This window comes from Colias eurytheme, chromosome 4 (genome assembly GCF_061535395.1).
Source record: "Colias eurytheme isolate Ceu_HAF_F1 chromosome 4, ilColEury1 Martin Lab GWU primary, whole genome shotgun sequence".
NCBI lineage: Eukaryota > Metazoa > Arthropoda > Insecta > Lepidoptera > Pieridae > Colias > Colias eurytheme.
The window spans coordinates 4,621,494-4,636,954 of NC_142983.1; the positions used below are offsets into that span (position 1 = coordinate 4,621,494).

Sequence of the window (15,461 nt, forward strand, 5' to 3'; positions counted from 1 at the left end):
CATTGCTACAGATTGTCCGACGGTTGGCCTTCCAGCTGTCAGTTGACCATAGAGTAATATGTCAGTTGACCATAGTACGAAGAGAATGGGCTAAATTCTAATATAGAAATAGAGAAAATTACAGTCATATGCGGCTCTTATAACTTATTTTTTAAGGTTTTTAATGTAGCCGCACTGTCAATTTTTTTTAATACTTCTAACATAATAAAATACGCTTGATTTCTGGCATCTCTATTTGCATAATCTTTGTTACTTAAGTCCCACAAACAAGGAAATTCTTTTTATAGTTCCAGTAATTTTATTAATATGTCACGTTCGGTGACCGTAGCGTATTTCCAAACTATACATAGCCAGAACGCAACCATAGGAAACTGCTCTTGTATACTTACAAAGTATACACGAGCAGTTTCCTATGCTGTTTTTAAGTTTTTTATTACAATATATACACGAATTTTGCGTACTGATCGTGTATACTTTGTAACGCGGATGCTTGCTTCTTCGTTCCAAACTATACACGATCAGTACGCAAAATATATATAACTAAATATAGCTACTACACCACTTACGCTTGAGCGATCAGCGAAATAATAAATATATAGGCAATCAAAGACTTGTACAGCTATATCTATCTACTTTTGTTCTTCTTGATTGATTCAGTAAAATATGGAATAAAAATATTATTAGGTAAGCTTAGAAAAATAAATAGGTAACAGATATAACCTATGGGTTAGGTTAGGTTCGTGTTTTTTTTAACAACACAAAAATAGGAGCCCCGCCAAGCGGGGCTCCGTCGCCTCGCAACCGTCTTCTTCTGACTTATTAGATTCTTACATTTTAGCACTATTGTCAATTGTAAGTCGTGCAGTATAGTCGGGAACGAAGACACCAGCATCCTTGATACAAAAAATATACGATCAGTTCGCAACATCATACACACAATACACATGCATTTTAATAATAGATTTCAAAACAGCAAAATATAAACGCGAGCAATGGAAAGACGCCGCGCTTAGGTACCTACTCCGAAACATATACACGATTATTATTATAGTCCGCATGCGTACTGGCGCTGTATATTTTGGAGCGCTATTCTTACTTACTTCACTACAAAGTATACGCGAGTATTTGCGTACTGCTGTTGTATAGATTGGAAGAACTTTGTAAAAAAGATATTTCCAAACTATACGTGATTAGTTTCACACCGTTGCGTACTGGCCTTGTATAGTTTGGAAAGACGCGTGACCGTAACTCCCTCGGCGTTCATGTTGACGTCCTACACCGGCGGCGTTGCGAATGTGAATGAGCCAATTACCTATATTACTCTATGGAATGAGCCGATTTGGTCGGAACAAAGCTTCCAAACGTTCCAATTTGGTTGGATCGGATAGGAAGTTGGTTTGGTCGGTATTGCTGGCGCATCCGACCACGTCAAACCAATATTAATAATAATTATGTCGGACCAACCGCTCTCTTCACTTTCGGATTTGGTCGTGGTCGGATGGTTGGCACCAACCGAATCGGAGCGTCTGTATATGCTATTAAGTTCAGTGTTGAAATAATAAATATAATATAACCTCATTAAAGTGTAAATAAAGTGGTACATACATAATAATTGGTTGAAAATTATTTACGGTTATTTTAAGTAATTTGGATTTTGATTATTTCATTAACAATTTTTTCAATGTTTGTACCTTCATCCATACTTATATTTATTTTTTTAACACAATTTGAATTAACTTTGATTATTTCGAAAAAACTACAATGAAACGAAAGCTTCCAACAATTAAAAAAAAAATGTTGTGTGGTTTTATGAAACCACGGTAAAAGTGAAACTGTTCGAACGGTTCCGAACACTGCTTTGTGTAGCGCATGTCGCGTGACGGTCGGCTGCCGAGTAGGTATACCTACTCGGCAGCCGCGATACACGCGACATGCGCTACACAGACCAAAAAGTTTGAGACGATGTATATAATAAAAGTTTCACTTTAATAATTACTAACTAGAGCAGGCTCCAAGGAGATGTTCGTTTGCAAAAATAGTGGACCTAAATCTGACTTCTGATATATATTGTATAGATCCCAGACATCCTATAGACAGATGTTGCCAACCAGTTTTGTGGTCCCCCTCCATCCCGGTAATTAAATATGGCATACAAAGAAAAAAATAAAAATTTCCAAAACATGCCGTGTGGGGTATCAAATGAAAGAGCTTATCAATTGAGTAGATCACGAATATATAGCATACTATAACATTTCTTACACTTTCTCTAAGATTTTTTAGAAAATTTACGAAAATGCTCCATTTTTGAGCTAACTTTAAACCACTATAGATTGAAAACTCATGAATATATTTTTTAATATTGTACCGTTGCAGTTGGAATTTGGAAGTTTTTAGCAATTTATTTTTATAGTCTCTGCTGGTGTACTTCCATAGATAATCATGTTCCATAAAACAAAACAACCTGTGCATAAAACATTGTATAAATTCCGACACAAATTCGCGACGAAACGAGCTTAAATCACAGAGCAAGTAATATAGGCGTAAATCCATTTTTGTAGCTAGACGCAGGGCGGTCGACACGAAAGTCGCAAAAAGACTGTAGGCTAGGCTCGCCGGCTCGCCTGATCCACTGGCGGTTTTTTGGACCGTGGACTTAGGTCGTATTCAGAAAGAAAGCTTGAAACTTATAACTTAAAACTTTCTTTCTGAATACGCCCTTAGAATTTCAAGCATGCACAACGAGCCAGCGAGCAAATTACATTATAAGTATATTTATAAGTGCTCCATTGGTGGTTTAGACCTTTGGCTTGCGAGTTCGTTAGCGTACCAGCTGTGGTACCAGCGGTTTTGCTCGCCAGTGGATCACCCGCTTAAATCATAATATTACCAAATCATTATTGATCATATTTTTTACTGGAGATCAAGCTGGAGATCTTCTCCGATAAAATTCACAACAAACTATTTTAAGTCAATAGCAACACCAAATTATTATGTCAATTTTGCCTTATGTCATAGCTAAAAAAAAGCGTTGGTTTGGCTTGGGTTTACAACTGTCACTTTTTTTATATATAATTGTCGCGCGAACGCATTGGGATTTTGGAGACATATTTGTTTGGAGATTCAGTTCCAGTTTAATAATAACTGTGAAATTTGGTGATTATTGCTAAATTAAAAAAAAAGTAAAATGTCTAGCACTTCTCAAAAACATAGAAACTTCGTAGCAGAGCCTATGGGAGAAAAACCTGTAACCGATTTGGCTGGAGTCGGAGAAGTGTTAGGGAAACGACTAGAAACTGCCGGTTTCGATAAGGTTTGATTTCAGATATTATAAATAATTATTGTATATTTTATAAATAACATAGTTGTGAAATCCATGATTTAATAATTTTCAGGCTTACGTAGTTTTAGGACAATTTCTAGTTCTAAAAAAAGATCGTGAATTATTTCAAGAATGGATGAAAGAAACTTGCAATGCAAACTCAAAACAATCTACAGACTGTTATCAGTGTTTGAAAGACTGGTGTGATGAATTCTTGTAAGTAATGTTGGTAAAAAAATTGAAAGGGGTTTATTCTAGAGTGACTACATTTTATAACTTAACACTGTTTCTCGTTTCCATTTTATTGATTAAATATGTAAATGATGATAGACTGTACTGTCTAGAACAATTGATAGTAAAATTTTCATATGTTTAACTGATTAAAAATACTTATATATACTTATTACTAATATTGAAAGGGGTATTTGTCACATATTTACATATGTACCATATAAAAATTAGTAAAATATTTAGTAGGTACAGTATGACAGTGTTCGCGTACTGTTATTAAAAAAATATTTTTGCTTGACTGGGTCCACTTCAGTTATAAATACTAAAATATACCAAACATTTTAATTATAGTTAGGTGTAAATTTAAAGCCAAAACTCAAACACAAGTTTTTAAAACAGCTACTAATAAAATATATCATTAATTCTCATCTTCCAATAAAATATTTTGTTGATACATATTTACTTACAAGTTGAAATTATAATGCACTAAAGCAAATAAAATGTAGAAAACACCAATCTTATATATTGTAATATGTATTTGTTATGTCAATGTGAATTCATTAATACAAATGTATTGTAATTAATTTTTGAAATTGTATAGGATATTAAAGTAGGCCCCTATTATATTATTATCATTTATTCATAGAAGTATATTGCTATTTAGGACTAATTTATAACAGTTATCTGTTTAATTTGTTTATGACCATAACATTATTATCTTTGATTAACACAAATCTTATTCTTTTCTTATTGTTCAATTGAATCCTTCCCATTATTGAACAAAGTAATTGAATAATTGTTGTCATACTTCTATGAGTACATTTTCTACCTTTACTTATTCTATAATTTAATAGAGGCCTTATATTCAAGTTCATGGACAGTGTAAAATTATAATAATACAATTAAACATTGATGTATGTAAATAAGTAAAAGATGATTAATATAAGTAATAACTTTATATTTTTTTAATTATAACTATGTGTCTGTTTATATTACAAATTAAAATAACTTTTGTTATATAAACTGAAATAAAAGTAAATACAATATTATTCATTATTGATTTTTTCCCTTGATTATCCCACTGTACATTTTTAAATTAGGCACAATTTATAATTAAGCCATAAATACAACAAAGAATATAAAGAAGAAAATTAACACACCAAAAACTTTAAACATCAATGCTCTATTACCAGTTACACTTTGGAAATATTTCATTATTTCCCGATGACCAGCTTCAACATTCATTTCAGCTTCTTGAATATTAGTATCAATTCTACCTATGGCTTCATCCTGTTCTTTCACCATGTGTGCTAGCTGTTGAAATATACCACCCAGTTCCACAATTGTACTCTCTATGTTATGCATGGTCTCCGCTCTCTGTTGCACATATGTGTCAGTGTCATCTCGTAATGCCATTTGTTGTGTTTGCAACGGCATAGCTTCTCCCAAATCAATACTAACTTCATCAGGTTGTAGAAGTGAAGGTACTTCCCTCACAATGGGTGATGAATTTGAGAACTGTTCACGTCTACTATTTTGATGCTTTAGATTTTCTGATCTGACTTCGAGAACCTAAAATGAAACAATGTTGTGAATATTTGAATGATGAATTAAATTAAAACAGAAAACTTTTTTTATATCACACCTGTTTGAATTGATTACTCATGGACGCAAGTCGGGACTGCAATGCTAATACCACACTGGAAGAGTGGCTGTGCATACTTTTACGGCCTCTTGGCATTTCACCCAATCTTGCAATTTGTTGATTTAATGCATTCAGGTCTCCTTTTATTATGTATGTCAATTCTTGTATTTCCATAGGTCGATCATCAAATAATGACTTTTTCTTGGCAACTAAAAATTAAAAGTTTTATTAAGCTAAATAAATCCTGGCATGATAAATAAGCAGTAGCAGAAAGCTATTTATTTTATTATTTATTTACAATTAAATGAAAAGTAACTTTTAACCGTTTAGATACTTATTTCTAAGTTTTTTGTGTAACTAGAGTTTGATGCCTACAATATTTACACCTCAAATTATTTTCATATTAATTAATCTTTATATTTATCGGAAATCGCATAAGATCCAAAAGATTTTTTACTTTTATATGAAGCGAATTTACGGTTGGAGTGTAGCCTTGGGGGCGCTATGGAAAAAAGACTTGGACGAAATTTTGAAATTTTTTTTTTTAGTCAGTATAACATCTATTTTTTATGGTTTTATCGGCAAGAACAGCCTAAAATAAACCCTTTTTATTCTTTGTATTTTTTCTCTAAGGTTGATAGTTGACTGAAAATCTGAATAAAAAATGTTCTACGGTAAGTTTCTCGAAAACTAACAACCTTAGAGAAAAAATACAAAGAATAAAAAGGGTTTATTTTAGGCTATTCTTGCCGATAAAACCATTAAAAATAGATGTTACTTTAGCGCCCTCAAGGGTACACCCTGACCGAATTTACCATTATGTATTAGTAGGCTTAACCCAACAAACTATTTTAAGTCAATAGCAACACCAAATTATTATATGTCATATTTTCTACTTTTATATGAAGCGAATTTACTATTATGTATTAGTAGACTTAACCCAGTAGCAAATTTTTTGACAGATGTTTTCTCACGCAACTTAATGTTTATTTTGTTACCACCTTGGTGCTTATGTACTTAGATAGTGCTTTATTCTGGACTTTTAGCAGTGGGTACAAACTTATATTATTACTTCAATATTACCACAATAAGTCAGTAGGTACTTATTATTAAACCTCCACTATTACCAATGCTTGTGTACAAGTAAACAAAGATTTATTTACTTACGTAAGGCTAGTTTCTCCAATTTCGCATATGTACTTGTTATATTTTTACTTATAACTTTCGCCATGCTCATAAATTGAGAGTAAGTAGCGAGTACTGCAGCTTTTCGTTCATCCTTAATGATAGGCCTTGCTAATGTTCTTCCTTGAAGACTGCGAACTGCTGAGGCAAACTCCTGCGTCCTATCTCTTGCAGACATAACTGGTTCGAACACAAATTCCTCTAAGAAATCAAACACAAAATCTTGCTGATCAAATCCGTCCACAGATGGATTTTTATGGTTTGCGGAAGCGGTAGGTGGGACGTGAAATCCTTTTTTATCTAATTTATTATATGGTATTACTTCTGGTAATTGAGGTGGCCGCTCTGACCCACCAATATTTCGACGACGAGGAAGCATCGCATTCTAAAGTGGAGACAACAAGGCTACTTAATTTTGACACTTAATTCATAGAATGATAATAATATGACGGTAAATATTATTTGTTCGATCTACAATGGAATAAAAAAATAATGATTTTTTATTGTTTTTTTTACAAGTTTAGTTTATTGCTTAATTATTTTGATGAAATCACAATTTACTAGAAATTAAAATGACGTTGACTGTTGACTTCATATCACTGGCAAAATGTGGACGTGTCTATTCATAATTTATAAAGATAGGGCGTATTCAGAAAGAAAGCTTGAAACTTATAAGCGCTTATCGGCGCTTGTCATGTTCATATAAATATGACAAGCAAGACAATGAACATGACAAGCGCCGATAAGCGTTTATAAGCGCTTATAAGTTTCAAGCTTTCTTTCTGAATACGCCCATAGACACACATGGTGTATAATCTATGAGATACACTGTCAACAAACTGAAGAACATTGTTATTTAAATTGTTTTACATTCACAAAGAAGTATTATGTACATAATATTTATAAAGTGTTGTATAACTAAGTCTCCTAAATTTCTACATTTAAATTGCTTGTTTGCTCAATATAAATTATAAACTAGAAGCGAAGTACTTGTATAAAAATCGTTATATGTATATCGTAAGTCAAATAACCTAGTACCCATTTTATTGCAATAATTAGTAACAGCAGAAATTTGACATTAAAAAGTGACATTAGAATAAGACAAATACTGAATACATCAAAAATATTTTTTTCAATTTAACTGATAAAAATTACACATAAAAATAACTCATATTATCATATTGATGAATATTTTACGGAACATATTGTTTACGTGAGGCTCCAGAAAAGTTTAATTGTTACAAAAATTTAACATTGATGACAATGTTAAAGAAAAATGATCACTTTTTTAGCACAAACGTTCAACATCGTGGCATCTGTGATCCAATATTTCTTACAATTCGCATCTTTCGTTGGACAAGTGATAGTGGTTATAGTTACAACCATTTTAAGTTTTATTGCAAATAGTATAAAGAGTATATTTTTATTCTTCCAAATAGTTTATGAAGACAATGTGTTTATATTTACGGAAGAGCTACCACAATGGACCTCACAATATTTCGAAACAATGCATAATCAATATTCTTCCATTCACAATGTGTTATGGACGTTATGCAGTCAAGTCCAAGTGCAAATAACATCTACAATAAGCTCAATCAAATATATAGTTGACACATTTCTTATGGTGACCTTAGAAGTCTTGATATTGCTGAAAAAGTCTGTCTTACTTATAGGAAACGCATTATGGTTGATGTTGACTTTTTTGCCCATCCATCTGCCCTATCTTATAAAAACATTAACAAAATATGTGAAGGAAACTGCTGTCACTGTGGCCATCAACATATACACAGTTCTTTTAAGATTTACAAATTTTCTATCTGATGTGCCTTTAGAATCATTTATAGGCATAATGACTGCTATAGCTATAGCAAGATTCTACTTGAGTTTTCAAATGCAAATACATTCAAAGATAATAAATGTTTACTGGATAATAATAAGAAAGATGTGGTATTTGTACCATTCAGTGTACAACTATTTCACAAATCCTGATGTAAGGATAATTACCAGAGTGGCTAGTGGAGAAGCGATAATATCCAGAGATGCTAATTTTGAGGAAGAAGATGATGATGATGTTGCGAGTGCCGCAGATGCTCTATGTGTCATTTGCCAAGAAAGACAGAAATGTGTGCTAATATTACCATGTAAACATGTTTGCCTTTGTCGGGAGTGCTGTTTAAGACTTTATGGATATCAAAGGACATGTCCAATTTGTAGGACCTTTATATATCACTCAGTTACTATCTATTTGTGATATAAACTATGTGTTAAATAATATTAAGGTTTTATAAGAGACATTCTTGATATTTAATAGTTTGTTACTGTGATTTATAGATCTTTAATTATATTAATTGTATTAGTCATTATCTTTCATACATTATTCACATTTTGGTAGAAAAACAATTTTGAAGGTCATTTTGAAGATTTAATATTATTATATAGTTATCCTTATAAATAAAATGAAAGTACATTTATATAGTCGTGTTTTTATTCATTCATTCAACAAAAATATGTAATTGTCATATTTTATTATGAGTTATTTCTAATGAACATTCTTTAAATCCTTAAACATATTTAAAGTAAATACAGCTATAATTAACATAAGAAAACCAAATACACAACCAATAATATCAGTGTTCACCATACTTTGCCATTCTTTAAATAAAATACTGGACGCTAATATTACTAATGTTGTGAACATAACATAATACACTGGTGTAACAATAGTTGTACTAAAAATATCTAATGACTTATTTAAATAATTTAATTGTACCATTATTCCACAAACAGCCATTACCAGCAGTACACAAAATGTGTAAATGCTAGAATCATAAATATTGACTCCCTCTTTAATACCTAAAGCCACTGCTTTACAAAATACAACAGTCAGGCTACCTATAGCTGAACAAATAATTAAATAAATAGTTATGTTTGTTTTCCCATAATTTGGAACAAAAAATGTTTTGACTATTACAACTAAAACAAAAACAGTACATACATAAAATATAAAAATGCTATCACTTAATCTAGCTACTATATCGGAGAAGTTGGTAATAACATCACTTTTTGGCGCATGAAGAATCAATATCACAGATCCAATAATACAAAGAATGCACCCAATCTGCAAATACAATGAATGACATTACCAATTATATTGAATACTTATAAATTATGTATTTTTTAATAGTATATTACCTTTCCCACAAAATGCAACTTTTCATCAAGAAATTTAGATGATAAGATTGCTGTAACAAGTATACTTAATGCACCCAGGGGGGTAACTAGTGATGCTGGTAAATAAGCATAAGCCAAAAGATTTGCTGCTTCTCCAAGACCCACTGTAAATTTACAAGTTGATATAATTTACTATCCTTATCACTCTATTAAAAAAAAAAAAATATATGACTCATTTACTTGTTGCTAATCCCAACCACCACATCCATTGTTTCAAATAAGAAAATCCGCCAGAAGATGCTCGAAGGTTTCCTATAGCTGTAATTCTTGTCAGAGCTATTTTTTTTATCACAAAACTAGACCCTATAAAAATGCTTGATGATATCGCTAATGTTAATCCTATAATGTAGGAACTATATTCAAAATTAATAGAAGGCATTGCTTATAGATAAAGTATATATCCTGGTATATGAGACGCAATTGATTTTTATTGATTCAATTTGCATAATGTTTAATAATAAAATAATAAGAAAGTCAAATTCCCCAAACCATAGTGACTAATTTGAAAAAATTGATAACGCGGATTATTCGAAATTGACACTAGTAATCACGAAGTAAACAAAGCCCGTGACAGACCTGTCAGCTGTCAGTTTGTAAATTTTCTACAAGAAACCACAGAGCAAGTAATATAGTATTCTACATGGACCCACAGATTAAAGTTAAATACTAGTCAGAGACAAAAAGGACGTGACACTATGAGAATGAGCCAGAGCGTTTTCACTTTTCACATTTACCCGGTCCGATATCGGTATCGGACGCCGATCGGATATCGGGGGTAAGTAAAATGTATGATGTACCCACAGATCTACTACATCTACCTGTCTAATGTCTTTCACATTGTCCGGTCCGAGGTGGATATTGGACATATTGGATATATCGGAGCCGACACGTACGCCCGTGAGCTTTCGGACGATAATGTTCAGTGTTGCCAACTCAATTTTTTGAAAAGCCAATAAACCAAAAGCAAAAAAAGGCAAAAAAGGACTAGTTTGTGTATTTTCAGCTTAATTTTCAGTCATAAAGGGCGTTAAATGTTAAAAAAGTCCATTAATTTACGTTAAACCTTTTTATTAAGAAAACATACATTTTAGTATATAAAGGCATTAAAAATACGATTTATACGGCAGCTATTTTAGTACCATAATAAAATATATGGTATTATGATGTGATAATAAAAATCTCTAACTAGTATATAGTTATCTGTGGTAATAAATGTCTGTGACCTTTTTAGTGTGCTTTGTAAACCAAACCAACTTTTCCCGCCGAGAATAATGTCAAACTTCAACGTATTATTCCAGTCACCACTTCACCAGTGATTCCACTTATCCTGACTTATCCACTATTCCACTTTCCAGGCCGGTGCACAGCTGAATAGTTCTAAAATTTGTGCAATTACATATAATATTAACTGTCAATGTTTATTTATAATACCTAAATTACGCAGAACGAACATTTTTTTATATTGATACATTCTTCTTTAACTTTTATTGAAGGTTTTACTTCAGGCTCATAATGGTTGGAAAGACGAATAAGTTATATGTGCTCAAACGAGGTGAGTACTAGTATTATTTAATTTATCTAATAATAGGTATGCAATTTAGGTACAAAAAATCTGATATGGGAATATGCCTGATTTAGAATCTTAGTCCTTCTCCTTTACTCTTACGGTTTTGTCTGACCTCGCCATGCATTAATCAACTGTTTAAACTTAACAAGAAAAGTTATGGATTTGTTTTTCCATCCGTAGATAAGTAGTCGCAATTTGTTTTTCTATTTTACAACCAAACATACCTATTTCTTGCAGGTGGCAGGATGGAAGAAGTACACATTGATAAAATAACATCAAGAATTAAAAAACTTTGTTATGGTCTGAACATGGATTTTGTAGATCCTGTGAGTACAGATTTGTAATTATAAAAAAATATAAGTATGAAGCATAGAAATTGGAAAAATATTTTGCCCATTTTTAGCCTTAATTTGTTAGTTGTCTGTACTGTAATATTACGTCTTAATTTTTAAATTACAATTATACAGGAAAAGCTATTACAATGAGTAAATATATTGTAATTTATATATAGCCTTTATTTTTTTTTCTTTCAAATAATACTTATTTGAATTTTTTTATACAAATGGATTGTATGTGATGAAGTAGGGGTTGTACTTTAGATTTCTAGTTATTATTAGTGTTTTTTTTGTTTATTTCAGGTAAGCATTACCTTAAAAGTTATAAGTGGAATATATTCAGGAGTAACAACAGTAGAACTTGATAATCTGGCTGCCGAAACTGCTGCAACAATGACAACTGACCATCCAGATTATGCTGTCCTTGCAGCTAGACTTGCAATATCAAATTTACACAAAGAAACAAAAAAACATTTCTCAGGTATACAATTATTACAATTCAAACTCAAACATTTATTTATTCAATTAGACTTCTTCTAGAAGCACTTTTGAAATGTCATTAAGTACATATTTTTAACATTTACCACCGATTCGGAAAGCAGTATCTACGGAGAAGAATCGGCAAGAAACTCCATAGTTGCTCTTTTTAATCATGTCAGATTTACAATTTTACAAATTACATATGTAATATCATAATATATTATCCTATACAATATATTCGAAATGTAGATGGAACAGTGGAATGTAATTATGATGTACTTGTAGCTGATATTTTATTGCTTACATCTATTTATCTAATCACCTCTTGAATATCCCAATGTTTTAAATAGATCTAGTAAAATATTAGTATAAGTGTAAGTGTAGTATAAGTGGTAAGGTATGTAGTAATTAGCTAGTCATCCATCTGCCCAGACTCACTGCTTTAGTGCACACAGACAAAGATCTCAGTCCATCTTGTAGGTCTATTCCGTGTTGCCATTGTGACTACAAGCTATAAAAATAATTTAAGAGCTACATTAAAATATTCTCTGGAATAACCATAGTGACATTGGTTTTGCAGTGAATTTCTTCTTTGTTGCATAATATACTTATGTGTAGAAGAATTCTATTCTTCTTGTGCTTTTGTGTAAAAAAAATAACTCTATTATCATAAGTCTATTTTGTACTTATTGCTTCATGTAATACCTAAAGGGTTTTAAGTCATCATCAAATAATTGTGTAAACGATTTGCAACTTATCATTTTATTTTATTTCAGATGTTGTTTCCGATTTATACCACTTTATCAATCCATACACCAAGAAAAAGTCTCCAATGATTTCTGAATTCCATTACAATATTGTCATTAATAACAAAGAAAGACTGGATTCAGCAATAGTGTACGATAGAGATTTCAAGTATAACTACTTTGGTTTTAAAACTTTGGAAAGGTCATATTTGTTGAAAATAAACAATAAGGTAATGAGATACTATTATTTATGTATTAATTATTTAAAAAAAATAACATGCCTATTGGTACCAGGTACCATTTTATACAATTATTTAAAGTGTTATTATGAGGTTGTTTTATGATTTTGGAGCAAACTATAAATCATCATAATTATTAAAAAAAAAATTAAGTACCCTTTGTTGCAAACCTCTTATTTTTCTCTGTTAGTAATTATTCATTTATATTTTATATCTTTATATTTTCAGGTTGCTGAACGACCCCAGCATATGCTTATGAGAGTTGCAATAGGTATACATGGTGAGGATATTGATGCTGCCATTGACACATATAATTTGATGTCTGAAAAATACTTTACCCATGCAAGTCCAACACTTTTCTCTGCTGCCACACCTAGACCCCAACTCTCCTCTTGTTTTTTAATTGCAATGAAAGATGATAGTATTGAAGGAATATATGACACTCTGAAGCAGACTGCTTTGATTTCTAAATCAGCTGGTGGTATTGGATTACATGTACATTGTATAAGAGCTAAAGGAACTTACATTGCTGGAACAAATGGGGTCTCTAATGGACTTGTTCCAATGTTACGAGTATACAACAACACAGCTAGGTATGTGGATCAGGGTGGCAATAAAAGACCTGGTGCATTTGCCATTTACTTGGAACCATGGCATGCAGATATTTTTGAATTTTTGGACCTTAAGAAAAATACAGGCAAGGAAGAAGTTCGCGCCAGAGAGTTGTTCTATGCTCTCTGGATACCAGATTTGTTTATGAAAAGGGTTGAGAAAAATGAAATGTGGAGTATCATGTGCCCCCATGATAGCCCTGGTCTAGCTGACTGTTGGGGAGAAGAATTTGAAAAGTTGTATGAAAAATATGAAGAAGAAAAAAGATTTGTGAAGCAAGTCAGAGCACAAATGTTGTGGAAAGCTATAATAGAAGCCCAAGTAGAAACTGGAACACCATACATGCTATATAAAGATGCCTGTAACAGAAAAAGTAATCAAAAGAACCTTGGAACAATAAAATGCAGCAATCTCTGCACTGAAATAGTAGAATACACATCTGCAGATGAAGTTGCAGTATGTAATTTGGCATCAATAGCACTTAATATGTTTGTAAATGAAGATAAAACATATAATTTCGAAAAGTTAAAAGAAGTTACTAAGACAATAACTCGAAATCTAAACAAAATTATTGATGTTAATTTTTATCCAATCCCAGAAGCTAAGAACTCAAATCTTAGACATAGGCCTATAGGAATTGGAGTCCAAGGTTTAGCAGATGCCTTTGTTCTAATGCGTATTCCATATGAAAGTGAGAAAGCCCTTAAATTAAATCAGCAAATATTTGAAACTATATATTATGGTGCCTTAGAAGCAAGTTGCGAGCTTGCTGAAAAGGAGGGTGTATACAGTACATATGAAGGAAGTCCAGTCAGTCAAGGAATACTACAATATGATATGTGGGACAAAACACCAACAGACCTTTGGGACTGGACTGTTCTTAAAGAAAAGATTGCTAAACATGGAATTCGTAACTCATTGTTATTAGCACCAATGCCAACAGCTTCAACTGCACAAATACTTGGTAATAATGAGTCATTTGAACCATTCACATCAAATATCTATCAGAGGAGAGTGTTATCTGGCGAATTTCAAGTGGTAAATCACCACCTGCTTAGAGATTTGACACAAGCTGACTTATGGGATGAAGATATGAAAAATTTAATAATACATAACAATGGATCAATCCAAAACATAGAAATAATACCCAAAGAAATAAGAGATTTGTATAAGACTGTATGGGAAATATCTGTTAAGACGACGATACAAATGGCGGCAGATAGAGGTGCATTCATTGACCAAAGTCAATCTTTCAATATTCATGTTGCAGATCCCAATTATGGGAAGTTAACATCAATTCATTTTTATGCCTGGAAAATGGGTCTCAAAACTGGAATGTACTATTTACGCACGAAACCAGCTGCCAACGCCATTCAGTTTACGGTTGATAAATCAAAAGTTAAAGTTACTAATGGAAAAGCAGAAAAAGAAGAAGCTGATATGTCTATGATTGCTTGTTCTTTGTTAAACAAAGATCAATGTCTTAGCTGCGGTTCCTAATTATAAGACTATATGTTTGTATCGAATTTTAATTATGATAAATAAATTGAAATGAAAATTCCACATTATTTTGATAAAAAGATGACCACTCTAGAACTTTGCATGAAGTTTTAACATAATATAAGCCATTATTGAATGATCTTAAAAAAAATAAAAATACGCAAAGTTTGTAAACTTTGTACTTAAATAATGACAAAGAATTTTTTTTTTATTTTTCTAAGGAATTTAAATATAAATTTGAAATTCGAAATATGAGGATAAAAAGGCAAAACTACAAGTGCCTTCGCGCTTAATATACCAATAGTGGGACACCCTGTATATGTTCCGCTTTGAATTTTAACGATTCTTAACTTCGATATCCTGCCCATGAT

General features: G+C 31.8%; 5 protein-coding genes across 5 annotated transcripts; 3 read left to right on the plus strand and 2 right to left on the minus strand.

Annotated features, from left to right (window-relative positions):
* Positions 1 to 3,059: 3,059 nt before the first annotated feature.
* baf (barrier to autointegration factor) lies at positions 3,060 to 4,599 on the plus strand. The gene is made up of 2 exons (XM_090120484.1): positions 3,060 to 3,310; positions 3,393 to 4,599. Exons 1-2 carry the CDS (start codon positions 3,185 to 3,187, stop codon positions 3,537 to 3,539), a joined length of 273 nt encoding a protein of 90 aa, XP_089976610.1. The 5' UTR covers positions 3,060 to 3,184; the 3' UTR covers positions 3,540 to 4,599.
* On the minus strand, positions 4,492 to 6,950 carry Syx5 (syntaxin 5). The gene is made up of 4 exons (XM_090120483.1): positions 6,935 to 6,950; positions 6,363 to 6,765; positions 5,196 to 5,404; positions 4,492 to 5,122 (listed from the first exon to the last, which is right to left on the minus strand). Exons 2-4 carry the CDS (start codon positions 6,757 to 6,759, stop codon positions 4,664 to 4,666), a joined length of 1,065 nt encoding a protein of 354 aa, XP_089976609.1. The 5' UTR covers positions 6,760 to 6,765; positions 6,935 to 6,950; the 3' UTR covers positions 4,492 to 4,663.
* Positions 6,951 to 7,477: 527 nt separating this feature from the next.
* On the plus strand, positions 7,478 to 8,853 carry LOC149908906 (uncharacterized). The gene has a single exon (XM_090120485.1). The coding sequence runs from the start codon at positions 7,657 to 7,659 to the stop codon at positions 8,629 to 8,631; it is 975 nt and encodes a 324-aa protein (XP_089976611.1). The 5' UTR covers positions 7,478 to 7,656; the 3' UTR covers positions 8,632 to 8,853.
* Positions 8,854 to 8,866: 13 nt separating this feature from the next.
* On the minus strand, positions 8,867 to 10,176 carry spict (magnesium transporter spict). The gene is made up of 3 exons (XM_090120486.1): positions 9,792 to 10,176; positions 9,573 to 9,715; positions 8,867 to 9,498 (listed from the first exon to the last, which is right to left on the minus strand). The coding sequence occupies exons 1-3, from the start codon at positions 9,988 to 9,990 to the stop codon at positions 8,920 to 8,922; spliced, it is 921 nt and encodes a 306-aa protein (XP_089976612.1). The 5' UTR covers positions 9,991 to 10,176; the 3' UTR covers positions 8,867 to 8,919.
* Positions 10,177 to 10,851: 675 nt separating this feature from the next.
* RnrL (Ribonucleoside diphosphate reductase large subunit) lies at positions 10,852 to 15,151 on the plus strand. The gene is made up of 5 exons (XM_090120488.1): positions 10,852 to 11,163; positions 11,416 to 11,504; positions 11,817 to 11,994; positions 12,770 to 12,969; positions 13,207 to 15,151. The coding sequence occupies exons 1-5, from the start codon at positions 11,124 to 11,126 to the stop codon at positions 15,088 to 15,090; spliced, it is 2,391 nt and encodes a 796-aa protein (XP_089976614.1). The 5' UTR covers positions 10,852 to 11,123; the 3' UTR covers positions 15,091 to 15,151.
* The last annotated feature ends 310 nt before the right edge of the window (positions 15,152 to 15,461 follow it).

What these genes read in the sequence shown, in the direction of transcription:
- baf (XM_090120484.1), top strand. Translation starts at nt 3,185, where the DNA reads ATGTCTAGCACTTCTCAAAAACATAGAAACTTCGTAGCAGAGCCTATG. An exon ending in AAACTGCCGGTTTCGATAAG is followed by an intron (nt 3,311 to 3,392) that starts GTTTGATTTCAG and finishes AATAATTTTCAG; the next exon opens with GCTTACGTAGTTTTAGGACA.
- Syx5 (XM_090120483.1), bottom strand. Translation starts at nt 6,759, where the DNA reads ATGCTTCCTCGTCGTCGAAATATTGGTGGGTCAGAGCGGCCACCTCAA. An exon ending in ATTGGAGAAACTAGCCTTAC is followed by an intron (nt 5,405 to 6,362) that starts GTAAGTAAATAA and finishes TTTAATTTTTAG; the next exon opens with TTGCCAAGAAAAAGTCATTA. An exon ending in TGAGTAATCAATTCAAACAG is followed by an intron (nt 5,123 to 5,195) that starts GTGTGATATAAA and finishes GTTTCATTTTAG; the next exon opens with GTTCTCGAAGTCAGATCAGA.
- LOC149908906 (XM_090120485.1), top strand. Translation starts at nt 7,657, where the DNA reads ATGATCACTTTTTTAGCACAAACGTTCAACATCGTGGCATCTGTGATC.
- spict (XM_090120486.1), bottom strand. Translation starts at nt 9,990, where the DNA reads ATGCCTTCTATTAATTTTGAATATAGTTCCTACATTATAGGATTAACA. An exon ending in GTGGTTGGGATTAGCAACAA is followed by an intron (nt 9,716 to 9,791) that starts GTAAATGAGTCA and finishes GTAAATTTACAG; the next exon opens with TGGGTCTTGGAGAAGCAGCA. An exon ending in AGTTGCATTTTGTGGGAAAG is followed by an intron (nt 9,499 to 9,572) that starts GTAATATACTAT and finishes TTGTATTTGCAG; the next exon opens with ATTGGGTGCATTCTTTGTAT.
- RnrL (XM_090120488.1), top strand. Translation starts at nt 11,124, where the DNA reads ATGGTTGGAAAGACGAATAAGTTATATGTGCTCAAACGAG. An exon ending in ACATGGATTTTGTAGATCCT is followed by an intron (nt 11,505 to 11,816) that starts GTGAGTACAGAT and finishes TGTTTATTTCAG; the next exon opens with GTAAGCATTACCTTAAAAGT. An exon ending in TGTTGAAAATAAACAATAAG is followed by an intron (nt 12,970 to 13,206) that starts GTAATGAGATAC and finishes TTATATTTTCAG; the next exon opens with GTTGCTGAACGACCCCAGCA.